Source organism: Pecten maximus, chromosome 5 (assembly GCF_902652985.1).
Source record: "Pecten maximus chromosome 5, xPecMax1.1, whole genome shotgun sequence".
In the NCBI taxonomy this organism is placed as follows: domain Eukaryota; kingdom Metazoa; phylum Mollusca; class Bivalvia; order Pectinida; family Pectinidae; genus Pecten; species Pecten maximus.
The window spans coordinates 7,628,444-7,646,247 of NC_047019.1; the positions used below are offsets into that span (position 1 = coordinate 7,628,444).

The 17,804-nt window shown below is 39.3% G+C and overlaps 1 protein-coding gene across 1 annotated transcript; it reads right to left on the reverse strand.

Annotated features, from left to right (window-relative positions):
* Nucleotides 1–783: 783 nt before the first annotated feature.
* On the reverse strand, nt 784–17,323 carry LOC117327024 (uncharacterized protein YBL113C-like). Its single transcript, XM_033883837.1, has 4 exons — nt 17,100–17,323; nt 6,942–7,098; nt 3,271–3,464; nt 784–2,136 (listed from the first exon to the last, which is right to left on the reverse strand). Exons 1-4 carry the CDS (start codon nt 17,143–17,145, stop codon nt 905–907), a joined length of 1,629 nt encoding a protein of 542 aa, XP_033739728.1. The 5' UTR covers nt 17,146–17,323; the 3' UTR covers nt 784–904.
* Between the last annotated feature and the right edge of the window lie 481 nt (nt 17,324–17,804).

The window sequence follows — 17,804 nt, forward strand, 5'->3', positions numbered from 1 at the left end:
TGGGATGTCTCCGGCGACGACAATGTCGTGAATATTTCATTTTAAAGCTTTGCGTTTAGATTTGTTAAACATTTTAAGACAACTTTATCCTTTATATATAACAAGTATTATAACAAGTTTGGAATACACTGTAATTACATCACATCGTGGACATCTCAGCACACGGTCATAACAGGTGCTTTTTTCTCTGCGTAAAATCTAAGCGTACGTTTATATGTGGTACACTTGTACATTCTATAGCCAAATTTATTTTCGCGGCGGCTTAATTTTCGTTTTCATGTTTAACGACTTTTTCACGGGGACTAAATGTCGGGGTTTACAATAATAACAGTACATGTATGGTGGTTTATTTCAGCTATATCGCACCGCCAGGTGAAGAGCCACAATGCGCCATGTGACAAAAGTACCCCACCAAATTCGATAGAATGTTTATTTCGCACTGTCGCGTCATATTGTCACATGGCGATGTTGCACTTCGTCTACTGTAACTTTGACTTAAACTATTTCGTGGTGATTATTTTTGCATTTTTTTTATCACACAAGAAACACGCGAAAATTAATCGCACGCGGAAATGAGTTTGTTTACAGTATGCAAGTCTTAATTGAAAACGCGAAAAGGCGACTTCTTCCTGACGGTTTGCTTCCGTGGTATGTTTTGAAGAAAATGCACCAATAATAAGACGAATTGAAAACACTTTATTAACAATTTCTTCTTTTGCCAATACAAAAACAAAAAACAAAAAAACAAAAAAACTGAAATCAGAGTTTGGCATTTTTTTTGTGTAAAAATGATCTTTATTCAATGAAACTAATTACATAACTTGAATAAATTACTCTACTTGAACCGGTTGGTTGTTTCACGGTTCTAATAGATTAAGTGTCGAACCAGTAACACGTTCTGTTTCTACTGCTCTTTAGAATGTAACCTGAAAAGCCTGGCCAAGTCAAGGATAATAAATGTGCTGATGATACTAGCCAGAATACCTATGGCCACACCTCCCACGGCGACAACGCTGGGCCGGGGGTCATACACACTAATTAGCTTACGGCGGTAGGCAGACAAATTAGTTTTGTTTACAGCGAGCTCATTCCTAAGTTTTTGTATGACGTTGTTCAACTCTTCCTGGTTGAGTTGTCTACTCGTGTTATTTACAACACAACACAAGTTGCAGTTAATTTTACTGACGGAGTCCAGTGTGGTTTGTGTCGTGGTACTGACGTCAGACGTGAAATCTGATATACGTGTGTTTTGTGAAGAAGTCTCGCCATCTGTAGTGCGGGCATTGGTTAACGTAGTTAGTGCTGTAGTGCGGGCATTGGTTAACGTAGTTAGTGCTGTAGTGCGGGTATTGGTTAACGTAGTTAGTGCTGTAGTGCGGGCATTGGTTAACGTAGTTAGTACTGTAGTGGGGTTATTCGTTGACGCTGTAGTTTGTGCTGTAGTGGGGTTATTAGTTGACGCTGTAGTTTGTGCTGTAGTGGGGTTATTCGTTGACGCTGTAGTTTGTGCTGTAGTGGGGTTATTCGTTGACGCTGTAGTTAGTGCTGTAGTGGGGTTATTCGTTGGCGCTGTAGTTTGTGCTGTAGTGGGGTCATTCGTTGACGCTGTAGTTTGTGCTGTAGTAGGGTTATTCGTTGACGCTGTAGTTTGTGCTGTAGTAGGGTTATTCGTTGACGCCGTAGTTTGTGCTGTAGTGGGGTCATTCGTTGACGCCGTAGTTCGTGCTGTAGTGGGGTTATTCGTTGACGCCGTAGTTTGTGCTGTAGTGGGGTTATTCGTTGACGCCGTAGTTTGTGCTGTAGTAGGGTTATTCGTTGACGCTGTAGTTTGTGCTGTAGTAGGGTTATTCGTTGACGCCGTAGTTTGTGCTGTAGTGGGGTTATTCGTTGACGCCGTAGTTTGTGCTGTAGTAGGGTTATTCGTTGACGCTGTAGTTTGTGCTGTAGTGGGGTCATTCGTTGACGCCGTAGTTCGTGCTGTAGTGGGGTTATTCGTTGACGCTGTAGTTTGTGCTGTAGTGGGGTTATTCGTTGACGCTGTAGTTTGTGCTGTAGTGGGGTTATTCGTTGACGCCGTAGTTTGTGCTGTAGTAGGGTTATTCGTTGACGCCGTAGTTTTTGCCGTCGTTGAAAGATCTGAATAAAATGGAAGCTGAATCAAATATATCTATATAACATTGTTTATATAACTTAGCAACACAAATTACGAAGGAAGACAACTTTTTGACCCGTGCCCTGACCGGGCCTCGAACTCACGATCTACGGCACCCAATCGCCTAGCCAGAAATACCAGCAGCCTATACCGCTGTGCCACATCGGCGTTCTTAAAAAAGAACGTTTCAATGGCACAGTGATGGTCGGCCCGATACCCTGACATGATCATTGTGTAAGTCGTCTATCAGATGATATATGAATACCTGGATCGCAATGTATTTACATACATGGATACGAATTGTACATATATTATATATATACGCCATTGAAACGTTCTGTTATGATTAGAGTTTGCCGCGATTAAACCACAGGCGTCTGAAGTTCTGACAGTAAACTGAGATATAATACCATATAAAAAATAGGAGTATAGATATATAAAAAAGAACAGGTATGCAACGCCTCCGATGACAACAATCACTTAAATCTCTGCAAACGGGAAAAATATACGATTTACAATATAATTTTTGGTATACACATATGCCGCTAACATTATTTAACACTCGACAAACATCAACCATTACTCATTGCGTTTAATTAGTTATATTTTAGCTAAAAACTTTCTGAGATGGTCTGTCACGTCAACCATGTCGTGAAAATGGCGGCCATGCAGGTCCGCAGTGAATATCGAGGTAATACTTTTTAATTCATGCAAAATTAAGTTATCTGCCCTTGATTCTCAATCGTTTTAAAAACAGAAACATGTTACACCAGCAGTATTAAAAAATGTTTCAACGACACAGAATATAAATATAAATTGAAAGAATCCATGTGCTTCTTGAGTTCTTTTTTATTGTCAATATCATGAATAATTATATTGTAAATCGTATATTTTTCCCGTTTGCAGAGATTTAAGTGATTGTTGTCATCGGAGGCGTTGCATACCTGTTCTTTTTTTATAGCAGATACTCTTATTTTTTTATATGGTATTATATCTCAGTTTACTGTCAGAACTTCAGACGCTTGTGATTAAAAGTAAACCAAGCTCTACGACTTGTGTTATTATTTAATAGCATTTAACGCACCATCTTGGCACAACAGTATTATCGGATGAATTACCTTTACTGCAAAGAGTAAAATAAGAGCCGGAACAATCCCTTGTTCTCATTCCTTTGCATATCACAGTGACGCACTTTGAATCAGGGCAATCATCGGGTTCGTGAGAGCCGTCCCATATTCCCCAGCCACTATACGTCCATTTTCCATTCAGACAACTATCCAATACGTTACTTGCCCAATAACGAGTGTCGCACCTGAAAATTATATTAAGGGTGTATGGTATAGCCATGTTGTCAGAAACGAATATTGGCCAGAATTATACTTCTAAACAAAAATAAACTTCAAATAGCCGGACACAACATTTTGACCAAGTTATAAATTTAATCAATCCGTAAGCTTTTACTTTTTTTTCTATGACAAATAAAAAAAATCCCGCCTTTTTAAAATAACAGGAAGAAAGTTACGCTGAGCACTTGGACTATCGGTTGCTGTGGTAACAATCGGCGGATATGGACCCCTGTACTATCGGCTGTTGTATTACTATTTGGCAGATATGGACCACTGTACTATGAGTGGTTGTGGTACAAGTCGGTGGATATGGACCACTGTACTTTCTGTGGTTGTGGTACAAGTCGGCGGATATGGACCACTGTACTATCTGTGGTTGTGGTACAAGTCGGTGGATATGGACAACTGTACTATCTGTGGTTGTGGTACAAGTCGGTGGATATGGACAACTGTACTATCTGTGGTTGTGGTACAAGTCGGCGGATATGGACAACTGTACTATCTGTGGTTGTGGTACAAGTCGGTAAATATGGACCACTGTACTATCTGTGGTTGTGGTACAAGTCGGTGGATATGGACAACTGTACTATTAGTGGTTATGGTACAAGTCGGTGGATATGGACCACTGTACTATCTGTGGTTGTGGTACAAGTCGGTGGATATGGACCACTGTACTATCTGTGGTTGTGGTACAAGTCGGTGGATATGGACCACTGTACTATTAGTGGTTGTGGTACAAGTCGGCGGATATGGACAACTGTACTATCTGTGGTTGTGGTACAAGTCGGTGGATATGGACAACTGTACTATCTGTGGTTGTGGTACAAGTCTGCGGATATGGACCACTGTACTATCTGTGGTTGTGGTACAAGTCGGTGGATATGGACCACTGTACTATTAGTGGTTGTGGTACAAGTCGGTGGATATGGACCACTGTACTATCTGTGGTTGTGGTACAAGTCTGCGGATATGGACAACTGTACTATCTGTGGTTGTGGTACAAGTCGGTGGATATGGTCCACTGTACTATCTGTGGTTGTGGTACAAGTCGGTGGATATGGACCACTGTACTATCTGTGGTTGTGGTACAAGTCGGTGGATATGGACCACTGTACTATCTGTGGTTGTGGTACAAGTCTGCGGATATGGACCACTGTACTATCTGTGGTTGTGGTACAAGTCTGCGGATATGGACCACTGTACTATCTGTGGTTGGTAAGTCTGGTATGGACACGTATCTGTGGTGTGGTAAAGTCGTGGATATGGACAACTGTACTATTAGTGGTTGTGGTACAGGTCGGCGGATATGGACAACTGTACTATCTGTGGTTGTGGTACAAGTCGGTGGATATGGACAACTGTACTATCTGTGGTTGTGGTACAAGTCGGTGGATATGGACCACTGTACTATCTGTGGTTGTGGTACAAGTCGGTGGATATGGACCACTGTACTATTAGTGGTTGTGGTACAAGTCGGTGGATATGGACCACTGTACTATTAGTGGTTGTGGTACAAGTCGGTGGATATGGACCACTGTACTATCTGTGGTTGTGGTACAAGTCGGTGGATATGGACCACTGTACTATCTGTGGTTGTGGTACAAGTCTGCGGATATGAACAACTGTACTATCTGTGGTTGTGGTACAAGTCGGTGGATATAGACAACTGTACTATCTGTTGTTGTGGTACCAGTCGGTGGATATGGACCACTGTACTATTAGTGGTTGTGGTACAAGTCGGTGGATATGGACCACTGTACTATTAGTGGTTGTGGTACAAGTCGGTGGATATGGACCACTGTACTATCTGTTGTTATGGTACAAGTCGGTGGATATAGAAAACTGTACTATTAGTGGTTGTGGTACAAGTCGGTGGATATGGAAAACTGTACTATGAGTGGTTGTGGTACAAGTCGGTGGATACGGACAACTGTACTATTTGTGGTTGTGGTACCAGTCGGTGGATATGGACAACTGTACTATCTGTTGTTGTGGTACAAGTCGGTGGATATGGTCCACTGTACTATCTGTGGTTGTGGTATAAGTCTGCGGATATGGACAACTGTACTATTAGTGGTTGTGGTACAAGTCGGTGGATATGGACCACTGTACTATCTGTGGTTGTGGTACAAGTCGGTGGATATGGACAACTGTACTATCTGTGGTTGTGGTACAAGTCGGTGGATATGGACCACTGTTCTATTAGTGGTTGTGGTACAAGACGGTTGATATGGACTACTGTACTATTAGTGGTTGTGGTACAAGTCGGTGGATATGGACTACTGTACTATTTGTGATTGTGGTACAAGTCGGCGGATATGGACCACTGTACTATTAGTGGTTGTGGTACAAGTCGGTGGATATGGACCACTGTACTATTAGTGGTTGTGCTACAAGTCGGTGGATATGGACCAATGTACTATTAATGGTTGTGGTACAAGTCGGTGGATATGGTCCACTGTACTATCTGTGGTTGTGGTACAAGTCGGTGGATATGGACCACTGTACTATTAGTGGTTGTGGTACAAGTCGGTGGATATGGACCACTGTACTATTAGTGGTTGTGGTACAAGTCGGTGGATATGGACCACTGTACTATTAGTGGTTGTGGTACAAGTCGGCGGATATGGACCCGTGTACTATCGGTGGCTGTGGTACTAGTCTTGCCTAATTGAATGCCAAATCGATATACTTGTGTGACTTTTCAAGTGTCGATTTCATCAACATTTCATGTCAAACTTTGGTAGATTACATTGTAGTCATATTAACACAGCGCTTCTTTACATAACGCCATAACAAGGGAATAATTATTTTCAGTGTCCTGGCTTTAAGGAAAATTGTGCACTATATTAGTATATCCCGTTTGTTTTTGTTTTTTGTTTTATTGTTGTTTTTTTTTTCTTCTAAGGTACCTGCTTTGGTACAAATCAACAACCAGACGAACTACGGAGTCGAGGGACAGATCACTCTTACAGGAGAGAAAGAATGTGGTGACCAGATTGGGATTCGAACTTGCGAACCCCGAACTCTAGACGGACTCTCTAATCATTTAAACTACCTGGCCACTGGCGTTCAGACTAGTCCAGTGCCGCTATATTCCTGGAATTTCTTCCCTATTTCAAAAAAATCTCCGGGGTTCACGAGTCCCCTTTACACCTCCGTGGATATTTAGTATGGCGCCATATGTAATGGAAGAGGAAAATGCAACGAATGAACCGGGACCTCTGAAGTCTAGACGGGCACTCTAACCATATAAACTGTCTGGCCGCTGACGTTCAGCACATTCAAAGAAGCAATAATTGAGTTCTGATCAATCTCCTCCTTCCATAAAGAAAATTTTCATTATAAACCACCAATAACATATATATCATATTGAACACGTGTTCACACGTCAAAGTATCTATCAAAATAACACTAAATCAAATGCATCACAAAGTACTTACTTGCCAAGAGAATTCATTTCATCTTTATAGTTGTTCCAAGTGGCCTGGCTGTCAAACGAACTGATATGACCATGGTTACTCTGGCAGAAATCTACAGCATCATTCAAAGACAATTGGTTAGAGCTGAAGAAGTAGGTTACACCGGATGTTATTTTCCCTGAAATCAAACAAAACACCTTTTTTAAGATCAGGATGTGCTATTTTTCTGCTTTTTAAAATATTAACGTCATCAGAATGAATAAGACCATATAACGACCGCCCATGGATAATAGGGTCAATGTCGGACGTCTTTTTAGTTCCACACAAGCCCTGGAGGTAGGTCGTAAGAATTGTACCTGCTGTCCCCATTGCATGATCGTAAAAGGCGACTTAATTTGGGATTTTATCTTTTCTCTTTTCTAACAATTTTATTCTCCCCAATGTCGCACTTGACACTGCCTCAGTTTTGACATTTAGCAGGGCGTTCGCAGTTGTAAAGGAAGGCTTTTTGGTTTGTTCCTTGGTCGAAACAGACCAGAGTCCTAAAATAGTACTTGCTGCTGCTGTTGAACGCTCAGTATTCAAATGTCGTTGTCGGTATAATGTGACGGGGTGAGTGTCCTGCTGGGTGTCTTTGGCAGTATGCTTCACTGAGGTAGCACTGTGAAGTTGACATAGTATTATTGCGACAAAACAATGACACAAGCACGAACATACTTCAGACTCTCACAACACACACATACAATCACGTATGTATCTTGCACACAGCGGATGCCGTCCTTCAATGACCGTAGTTGTTGGAAAGAATGGAAAACAAAACCATACATTATCTCATTGTAAATGGTCAATCGCATGTAACATGTAAAACATGTAAATAAACATGCCCGTACACCTACTGACAGCGGGTAAACATAGTTCCTGGTGCCAGATGGAATGCTTATTGCTGTGTAGAGGACAACAAAACATTGTATAGGCTATGGTAAGTCAGGGTAGATACGGCATAGCAGACATCGGGAAACTACCCAAAGCTCGTAGTGGACACCACATAAAGTCACACAGTGAGATTCAGCAGCCATTTTGTTTCCCCGCTCTTGCACAGATAAACGAATTGTATTTAAGCAATTATGCATATTATGAAGATTATACGGCTGATACGAATGCAAATGGTTGCGCTTTTAACTAGCTTGGCCCATTGTCATGTCAGTATAATGTGACCAGCCAGGCGGGATGTGAGGTTTTACAATCACCTCATAGTCTAGTCAATCTAGACCTCAAACTAAATGCAGCAAAAACTATTCCTATTGATTATATATCTAGGTTAATATATACTGAAACGAAAAAGAAACGCAACTTCAAATTGTAGGTTTAATAAAATAATACTTGTGAGCATTATGTTTAAATTTCATATGTAATAGTTAATATTGAATATTGATGTAACATCCTTTAAATGTTTAGAGATTTTTAAGAACAGGTCACTTTGCTAGAAGGTCATGATTGGTAGTACCCTACGTGAATCCAAGTTGAAATGGCAGCAGTTTTGAAACCGTGCCCTAATATCGTGTGTGTCCTTCTCGAACAGTTATCACATCTCTAATTCTTTGTTGCATTGAGTTCATCAGGGCATTGACTTTCCGTATTGGAATGTTATTCCATTCTTGGACGAGTGCATTTGCTAACTGAGGGAGGGTATTTGGGGGGTTACGGCGATTTCGAATTCTTCTGTCTAATTCATCCCACAAATGCTCGATTGGGGACAGGTCGGGGCTATATGGAGGCCAATCTATAGGAACAATGTTCTGTGTCGCAAGAAAGTCTCTACAGACTCTTGCAACGTGTGGTCTCGCGTTATCTTGCTGAAAGGTTAGATGATGCTGCCTAACAAACGGCACAACATGGGGCCTAAGGATCTCATCCCGATAGCGTACGGCCGTTAAATTCCCATTGACTATCACCAAAGGCGTCTTCAAACCATGGGAGATTCCCGCCCAAACCATAACTGATCCACCCCCAAATCGGTCGTGTTCCAAAACACAGGCGTCAGCAAAACGTTCGCCTCGACGCCGGTACACACGTTGACGGCCATCTGCTCGAAATGACGTGAATCGAGATTCATCGGTGAAGAGCATAGACCTCCAACGTCTCATAGGAAAACGTCTGGGCATATGTGCCGTTGCCCATTGCATACGACGTGCTCGACGTTGCGGTGTTAGTGGTAAACCAACGTACTGTCGCCTTGCACGCAAATTAGCCTCACGCAGTCTGTTGATCACTGTTTGGGGATGAATTCGACGGTTATGATTACCAATCGTATTCCTTGCCGTTTCAGCGGCCGTTAATCTCCTGTTACGCAGGTGTGCCAACCTAAGAACCCGGTCTTGACGTCGCGACGTTACGCGTGGACGTCCTGATCTCGGCTGGTCATCGACTCTTCCTGTTGCGTTAAGACGTGAAACTAATCGACTAATAGTCGATTTGTGAACTCTGAATTGTCGAGCGACGTGAAGTTGCGTGTTCCCTGCCAGAAGCATCGCTATAGCACGTCCTCTATCAACCTTTGATAACCGTGGCATAATTGTAAAAGGAATTATTGTTTGCAAAAGTATTGGCGATGATGTGGCTCAATGTTAGTGATGAATTGATACTGCTTTGAATGAAAAAAGAACGCATATGTTTGTACAGGCACGGTTTTTGATGTTTTTACCGCGCCGGAAGTGCATAGGTCTCTAGTCACACTTGGGTGATTTTGAAGATTGGTATGGGTGTTAGGCAGGGTGCATGTTTATTTCCGCGATTTTTATACAGATATGTATATTTAATACAAAATTAATCACAATTTTCCATGTTGCGTTTCTTTTTCGTTTCAGTATATAAACACACTACAAAAATTCGAAATACAACAAAAATCGGGAAAGTCGTTATTTTCTTAAATATAATCCTGAAATTATTAATAGTAGCGTCTGACAGCTATGGGCGACCGTACAATGGGAGAGTTCTCAAAGGGAGGTAATATGATGAATTATGAAAGTACAGACGACGCTTCTCAAATCTATTTTGATTGCTTGCGGTAAGTCTTATTCTATATGCTGGTAGTTTGATATTGAACTGAAATAAGGTTTAATAGAAATGTTAGCATATATCAACTCAGAAAAATCGAAGATTATAATGATATAGAGACGAAATTTGAGTAATGACTTGTTTACTGTTATCTGTGATAAGAGTTATGGCTTGAGTGGCTTTCATTCGAGTCATCACAACTCGTTTTGCATTTTTACGTTTAAATGCGGTAGCAACTCATAAAGCATTGTGTCGAAGTTCATGCAAATAATGAATGGAATCGGGCATGTAACCATGCATTGCTTTCGGGGAACCTGTTATATTACTCTTCAGATATTTGTGCCGAAGCTCAAGGAAATAATAAATAGAACAAATGATTACATAAAAATTCTGTGACATGTAAGTGGTGTTTCGCAGGCAGACTGACAACGCTTCCATGCTATGTAGTGTTAACGTTCATAGTTTAGCGGTAATTTTACTTTTGCGTTTTTCGCAAAATCATAACGGCATTAATAACACATATTGTTAACATAATTCCTATGGTAAATAACGTTGGTGCGAAAATGTATCATTGCGTTGATCTGTTAAATATTTGTGCCGCGTTAAAATTTGAATGAGCCAAAATTAGCACGCTTACAGTATACTAATCGCACTTTCTTAAGATTACTAGACTATATTGGCAAAATGTCCAGATTTTTTTTGTAAAATTTGATAGTTTTCTCCCGTTTTATTTTGGGAGAATAGTTAGCAGCTTTCCTGTCTATTCCTATGGTCGAGTTGATAACAGAGCTCGTGTACGCGTGTTTCCAACTTTACACGCCCTTAAAGGCTAATGATACTTTCACTATATTAGTAGATGTATTACGGAAAACAATTGTGTGTTTATTGCACGAGTATGAAGAGAACCTAGGGAGAGAGTCTAGGTAGGATATGTTCGGGAACATAAGAGATCACTGATTTTAGGGAGGCACTATAGTCTAGGGACAATATATTTTACTCCGTGCTGTCCTAGTCGACTCAGCTATAACAAGAAATATCTTTAAAAAAGATAAATGGCATAGTTTTAATGCTGGTGGTTATAATGTAAAACTACTGGTGAAATAGGTTAACGAACTACATTGTAATTAATAAATGCGCAGTTTCAGCACGGATAACAAAATTCTATCAGTTTGAATCATTTTTGGTGATAATAAGACTGCAAATGTGTCATTTGAATAGATGCATCCATGCACTTATTCAGCTTGCATTCAATTTAGAAGGGACATCACGGTAAAAACGTTGCAATTTTCACTGAATGTACGCGTTTTGTTCCTTTCCAGTTATGTTTCTGTGCTGTCCCAATGTTCACAGTCAATCCCTATGTCCAGCTTGACCACTTGATTTAGTTGGGAATCCCCCTCTGAATTTAGCGCGGAAATTATTTTTAAATCATTACGTGACTGTTTTGAAATCGTGGCAGCACAAACACACGATAGTTTACAAGGCGATATATATATTCCATCTGGGTTAGTTGGATAACGATATTATACAGTGGTTTAAATGTTAAATAACACATTCTGCATATATTACGGCACGCATATTTATGTGTAAATAAGTGTAAACATTGTTCATATAGTATAGTGACAGTAGCGATGTACTGGTACAGACTGTATAAATATTACCGAGTTTGTGGAACTATTACAGAGTTTGTGTAAATCTTATCGAGTTTGTGGAAATCTTACCGAGTTTGTGTAAATATTACCGAGATTGTCATGACCTACTATCAAACAATCAAGCAGAATACGAGCGGCGTCCGTATTACTGCTGTTTTCATGTTTGAACTAGTACTGTTACAGTCTATTGTACTGCTTCCCAAGTTTAATTCTAGGATTGTGTTTGACCCATTTTCCTATTATTCTCTTCATTGCGGAAGCTGTTATCGTTTTCAACCGCATTCGACTCACATTGGAAGCCATTTTTGTTTCCATGTGTTTTAGTTTGTTGTGCGCATGCGTTTATCCGTATATATGTCACAAAATTTGTGCATATTCAGATTGTTTGATAACCTTTTAATAATTGATGTTTTTATGTACATAGGCCTACATCATCGAATTCGAATGTTTATTGTTCAGAAGGTTATTTTTTTTAAAGATATACCCAATAATATGATAAAAAATACAAAATAAATATTGGTTTACCGTGAGGTCCCATTAACTTTGTTTCGTTTTTAACTGTATATCTGCATTTTGCATTGACCGCTACATTGACCAATCACATACTTCATCTTGACCAGAACGCCACCTGTCGCGTCATATCCGGGGCCAAAACAAAATTAGACGGCTATGCCGAAAAAGGTTCGTCGTGGGGAAGTGTAAGGATTGCCGTGTGTGAGCTGTTAGCGCCAAAATGACAGCTCCGTTTGTATGCCCCCAGAGAGTTGAGAAAAGACATATGCTGGTTGCTAAAGGCCAAGTAACCACGGATAATAATGTGTGAACCGGCCTGAGATAGCTTGCTGTGTATAGCGGTAAATAAAATTACAAACTATTATAATCAGTATATGTCTGAGGCTCAGGAATAAGCCTTGGTGGGAAAATTGACCTCCATGTCTTCTGAAATGGTATCCTGGCTGATTTATTAAGATGAAATACGTGATGGCTATGTCAGGCCCTATGCTGGCTTTGTCAGACCCTATGGTGGCTATGTCAGACCCTATGATGGCTATGTCAGACCCTATGATGGCTATGTCAGACCCTATGGTGGCTATGTCAGACCCTATGATAACTGTGTCAGACCCTATGATGGCTATGTCAGACCCTTGAGTGGCTATTTCAGACCCTATGATGGCTATGTCAGACCCTATGATGGCTATGTCAGACCCTATGGTGACTATGTCAGACCCTATGGTGGCTATGTCAGACCCTATGATGGCTATGTCAGACCCTATGGTGGCTATGCCAGACCCTATGATGGCTATGTCAGACCCTATGGTGGCTATGCCAGACCCTATGATGGCTATGCCAAACCCTATGATGGCTATGTCAGACCCTATGGTGGCTATGTCAGACCCTATGATGGCTATGTAAGACCCTATGGTGGCTAAGTCAGACCCTATGATGGCTATGTCAGACCCTATGATGGCTATGTCAGACCCTATGATGGCTATGTCAGACCCTATGATGGCTATGTCAGACCCTATGGTGGCTATGTCAGACCGTATGATGGCTATGTCAGACCCTATGGTGACTATGTCAGACCCTATGGTGACTATGTCAGACCCTATGATGGCTATGTCAGACCCTATGGTGGCTATGTCAGACCCTGTGATGGCTATGTCAGACCCTATGGTGGCTATGTCAGACCGTATGATGGCTATTTCAGACCCTATGATGGCTATGTCAGACCCTATGATGGCTATGTCAGACCCTTTGATGGCTATGCCAGACCCTATGATGGCTATGTCAGACCCTTTGGTGGCTATGTCAGGCCCTATGATGGCTATGTCAGACCCTTGAGTGGCTATGTCAGACCCTATGATGGCTATTTCAGACCCTATGATGGCTATGTCAGACCCTATGATGGCTATGTCAGACCCTTTGATGGCTATGCCAGACCCTATGATGGCTATGTCAGACCCTTTGGTGGCTATGTCAGACCCTATGATGGCTATGTCAGACCCTTCAGTGGCTATGTCAGACCCTATGATGGCTATGTCAGACCTTATGATGGCTATGTCAGACCCTTGAGTGGCTATGTCAGACCCTATGATGGCTATGTCAGACCCTATGATGGCTATGTCAGACCCTTGAGTGGCTATGTCAGACTCTTTGGTTACACTATTGGTCCTAACTTCATCAATATGGACGATACTACTATGTCACATAGAGATAGTATGACTGAACAGCAGCTAAAGCAAAGAGTCAATTTATCGAATGGATTGGCTAGCCCGTTCGCTGGACGTAAATCCCATCGATCAACTTTACCAAAAACGATCATCATATGACACTCCAGCTAGGAACAGCTTTGGTAGTTGAGAGGAACGTTATCCTTCAAAACCGGATACGCTTTCTTACTCCGGTCATGCGCAGACGCAAGTGTCTCACTCGATACTAGTACAGTCTATGTAGGCTGAATTTCGGTCAATTTGAATTTGTTTGATACATCTTTTTTGAGCATTTTGTTACCATAGTTACCTTTGTCTGTATCTCATTTTAAACTGTTATTTATAATTATGTAAGCTAATAAATTCAAATAAAAATCAATTATTTTTCAAACATAATCGCAGTAGTTAACATATGCGATAGGTATATTCCTTATAAATTTTGTACAATACATATATATCTTATATCGTCATAGTTTGACGACATCAGTTCCGGAACTTGTCAGAATTTCCACTTTACAGGGGAATGTTGATGTGTAAAGTCGAAGTGCACAATATTAACTGGCATATGTTAATGGTTTTTAAACTCATTGTACACACTAGAGCACGATAGTCGATTGCTTTCCCCTTCATACAGTACCACATACACACACGATAATGTAAGCACAAATATTGACCTACCCAATCAGATAAACCTACGTATGTCATAACGATATCATATATAAAGTTGCTCTCCACATGACCATAGGTATCAATGTATTTGTTTACTAACTTGAATGACATACCGTCAAGGTGGTTATTGGAAAATATTGAAAACGAACACTGGAAAAATCAACAAACAACAGCTCAAAGAACACCGACTCTTGGAATGTTTGTCCGGAGTTCCTCTTATGACATAATGTAGATATAATGGTAGGTATGAAATCTCTAGTACCCAATTCCCCCTGAAACTCTTTGAATGAAACAGAATTTCTCTATCAAACACACTACCATTAATAGCAATACAATGAGCTATATATTATATAAGTGTGAAGAGAGATTTTGTGTTGACGTCGTATGCTACCTTTGATAGAAATACAATAAACCTATTTATTACATTTTTACCAGTGAAATATCAAAAATTATTCATTCTATAAAAGTGCTATTTTTCACTAGTGAAGAATATCATATTTTTCACTAGTGAAGAATATCATATTTTTCACTAGTGAAGAATATCATATTTTTCACTAGTGAAGAATATCATATTTTTCACTAGTGAAACATATCACTTTTGCTGATTTGACCAATCAAATTAATGATTAGAAAATACCAAAATAATTGACCAATCAGAAAGCCCGACACCTGGACAGGGGAAACTACTTTTTTTGTTTACAAATTATCGCTGTAGTCCTAGTTAGCATACGGGGTAGGGTTTTCGTTGATTAAAAATGTAATAAACAGAATATCTAACAGTGTCTTCAGTAAAACCAAATATATTTCACTCGTGTGGCTAATATTTTGATATTTTTCACTCGTGCTGCGCACTCGTGAAAAATATCAAAATATTAGCCCCACTCGTGAAATATATTTGGTATTACTGAAGACACTGTTAGATATCCTCTATATATTACACAAATATGATGGGGACACTCGGATTTGACGTCATATGTTACAGTTTATTGCAACAAAATAAGCTATATATTATATAGATGTAGAGGGGAAATTTGTGTGGACGTCATATCGTACCAGTAATAGCAATACAATGAACTGTATGTTATGTTAGTGTAGAGGAGAAATTTTGTGTGACGTCATATGGTACAGTTAATAGCAACACAATAAGCTATATATTATATAGATGTAGAGGGGAAATGTGTGTGGACGTCATATCGTACAAGTAATAGCAATACAATGAACTGTATGTTATGTTAGTGTAGAGGAGAAATTTTGTGTGACGTCATATGGTACAGTTAATAGCAACACAATAAGCTATATATTATATAGATGTGGAGGGGAAATTTGTGTGGACGTCATATCGTACCAGTAATAGCAATACAATGAGCTGTATATTATAAAGATGTAAATGGGACACTTGAAATAAGCTATTTATTATTTAAGTGTAAAGACAAATTTTGTGTCGACATCATATGGTACCTTTGATAGAAAAGCAATAACCTATATATTATATACATATGATGGGGACACTTAGAGTTGACGTCATATGGTACCTTTAATAGCAATGCAATAATTTATACATTATATAAAATATATGAGAAATTTGGTGAAGACGTCACCTTGCACCGTTAATAGCAATACAATAAACTGTATGTTATATAGATGTACAGGGGAACTTGTTGTTGACGTCATATGGTACATGCATTTTCAGGAAATAAAGTTTGAAATTTGTTTTCCTTTAACACTTAGTGAAGGAATGTTTAAGAGACACGCAGAAGCAGACGCTGACGCTTGCGGAGCACCTGGCCTTTTCTCCTTGTTCTTTTTTAAGAGTCTCCATTTAAATCTATGATTTTGTAAATATTTTTTTATGTAATTGTTTTATTTATGGTTTCGTTTTTTCATGTATATCGATATTCTTAATGGATTTTTATAGGCATTGTACCGAGTTTGATCCATTATTTTGTAAATAGTGTATAAGTTCTCACATTAATGTTTAAACCGGTATTATTATGTGATGAATGCAGTCTTTATGGACATGTACAGACGAAAACAACATCAATAAAATGTATGCAAATATACGTTATGAGTGAATGTCAACGTTTAAATTCGTAGTGGTAGTTAAATTCTTTGAGTCGACACTTAAAATAACCTCAAAATGCCCCGTTTTAGTTATTTTTTTTCAAAGTAACTTGAAATTTTGATATCAGTAATGTCAAAGTTATGTATCATATATTCTTAGATTTCTCACGATGCTAATTTTTTGTTAACTTCTAGGAGGAACGCAATATCATTTTTGAGTATATCGCAAAAAACGTATATCCCAATGTATAAAGGAATGCCAATAGTTTTTACGAAATATTTATATATATATAAGCGTTATATAAAACGTTATGAAAAATGAGCGAAAAAAACCCAACTAAAAACGTTAGCGAAAAAAAAAAAAAAAAAATGAAAACATTGGCGAAAAAAAAAAGAAAAAAAGATTAAGCGAAACACCACAGTTGTGTTGAATTTTATATATATCATATATTTATTTATATATATGAAGACAACATGCAAATATCATGTTCTTAATGAAAGTGTTGTATAGTACAAATATGAGGAAAACTTACCCTGAATTAACATGATGATCGTCAGAACTAGCGCAAAGGCGTGCATTCTTAGGCTGATCCCGTCCTCAAAAGTCCTTAGCTGTAACGAATGTGTATAAAAGGCATCGACATCATTATAACATCACTCTTCATCTTTCCATCTGTACTTTAAAAATGGCGAAAGGGAATCGACAATTTTAAAAGCCTCAGCTAACAGTTCTACCTGCTTAACAATGTATGATGAGGGCCAGTGTCCGTCAGCATTAGCGATGTTAATATGAACCAATGTCTATATACTCCCGTCTATTTGCTGAAATTATGCCGCGATATCCATAGTTCTATTTGATACAATAAATATAATTATAGGCTATATTACTGGTCAGTATGAAAAGAGGAGTGCCAATTTAGGCCTTCTGGTGGCTATCACCGATCAGTTTAATTTTTTTGTATATAGATACCTTGAGGTTAGGTTGTCATAATATGGCATATGTCATTGACTGTTTTTACGAAACTTAATGATATGTTAAAAAAATCAAAAAGGTATTGAAAAACATAACCAATAGTCAGAAAGCAGGTCACAGTGACTCAATTTTATACCAATTATGTCAATTTGGAAAAAAAATACGATTATGGAAGAATTCCAAACATGATTAAAACCGAGCTCATGTCTTGTCCGAAGTAAATTCCGGCTTATTTCGTCTGCCTGTGTGTCTTTCTGTGCCTGCC

Bases quoted from the DNA above. Each gene is read 5' to 3' on its own strand.
- LOC117327024 (XM_033883837.1), bottom strand. From the start codon at position 17,145: ATGCACGCCTTTGCGCTAGTTCTGACGATCATCATGTTAATTCAGG. The intron at 3,465-6,941 runs GTAAGTACTTTG...TATAATTTTCAG, and splicing joins GAAATGAATTCTCTTGGCAA to GTGCGACACTCGTTATTGGG. The intron at 2,137-3,270 runs GTAATTCATCCG...CATTTTATTCAG, and splicing joins TTTTACTCTTTGCAGTAAAG to ATCTTTCAACGACGGCAAAA.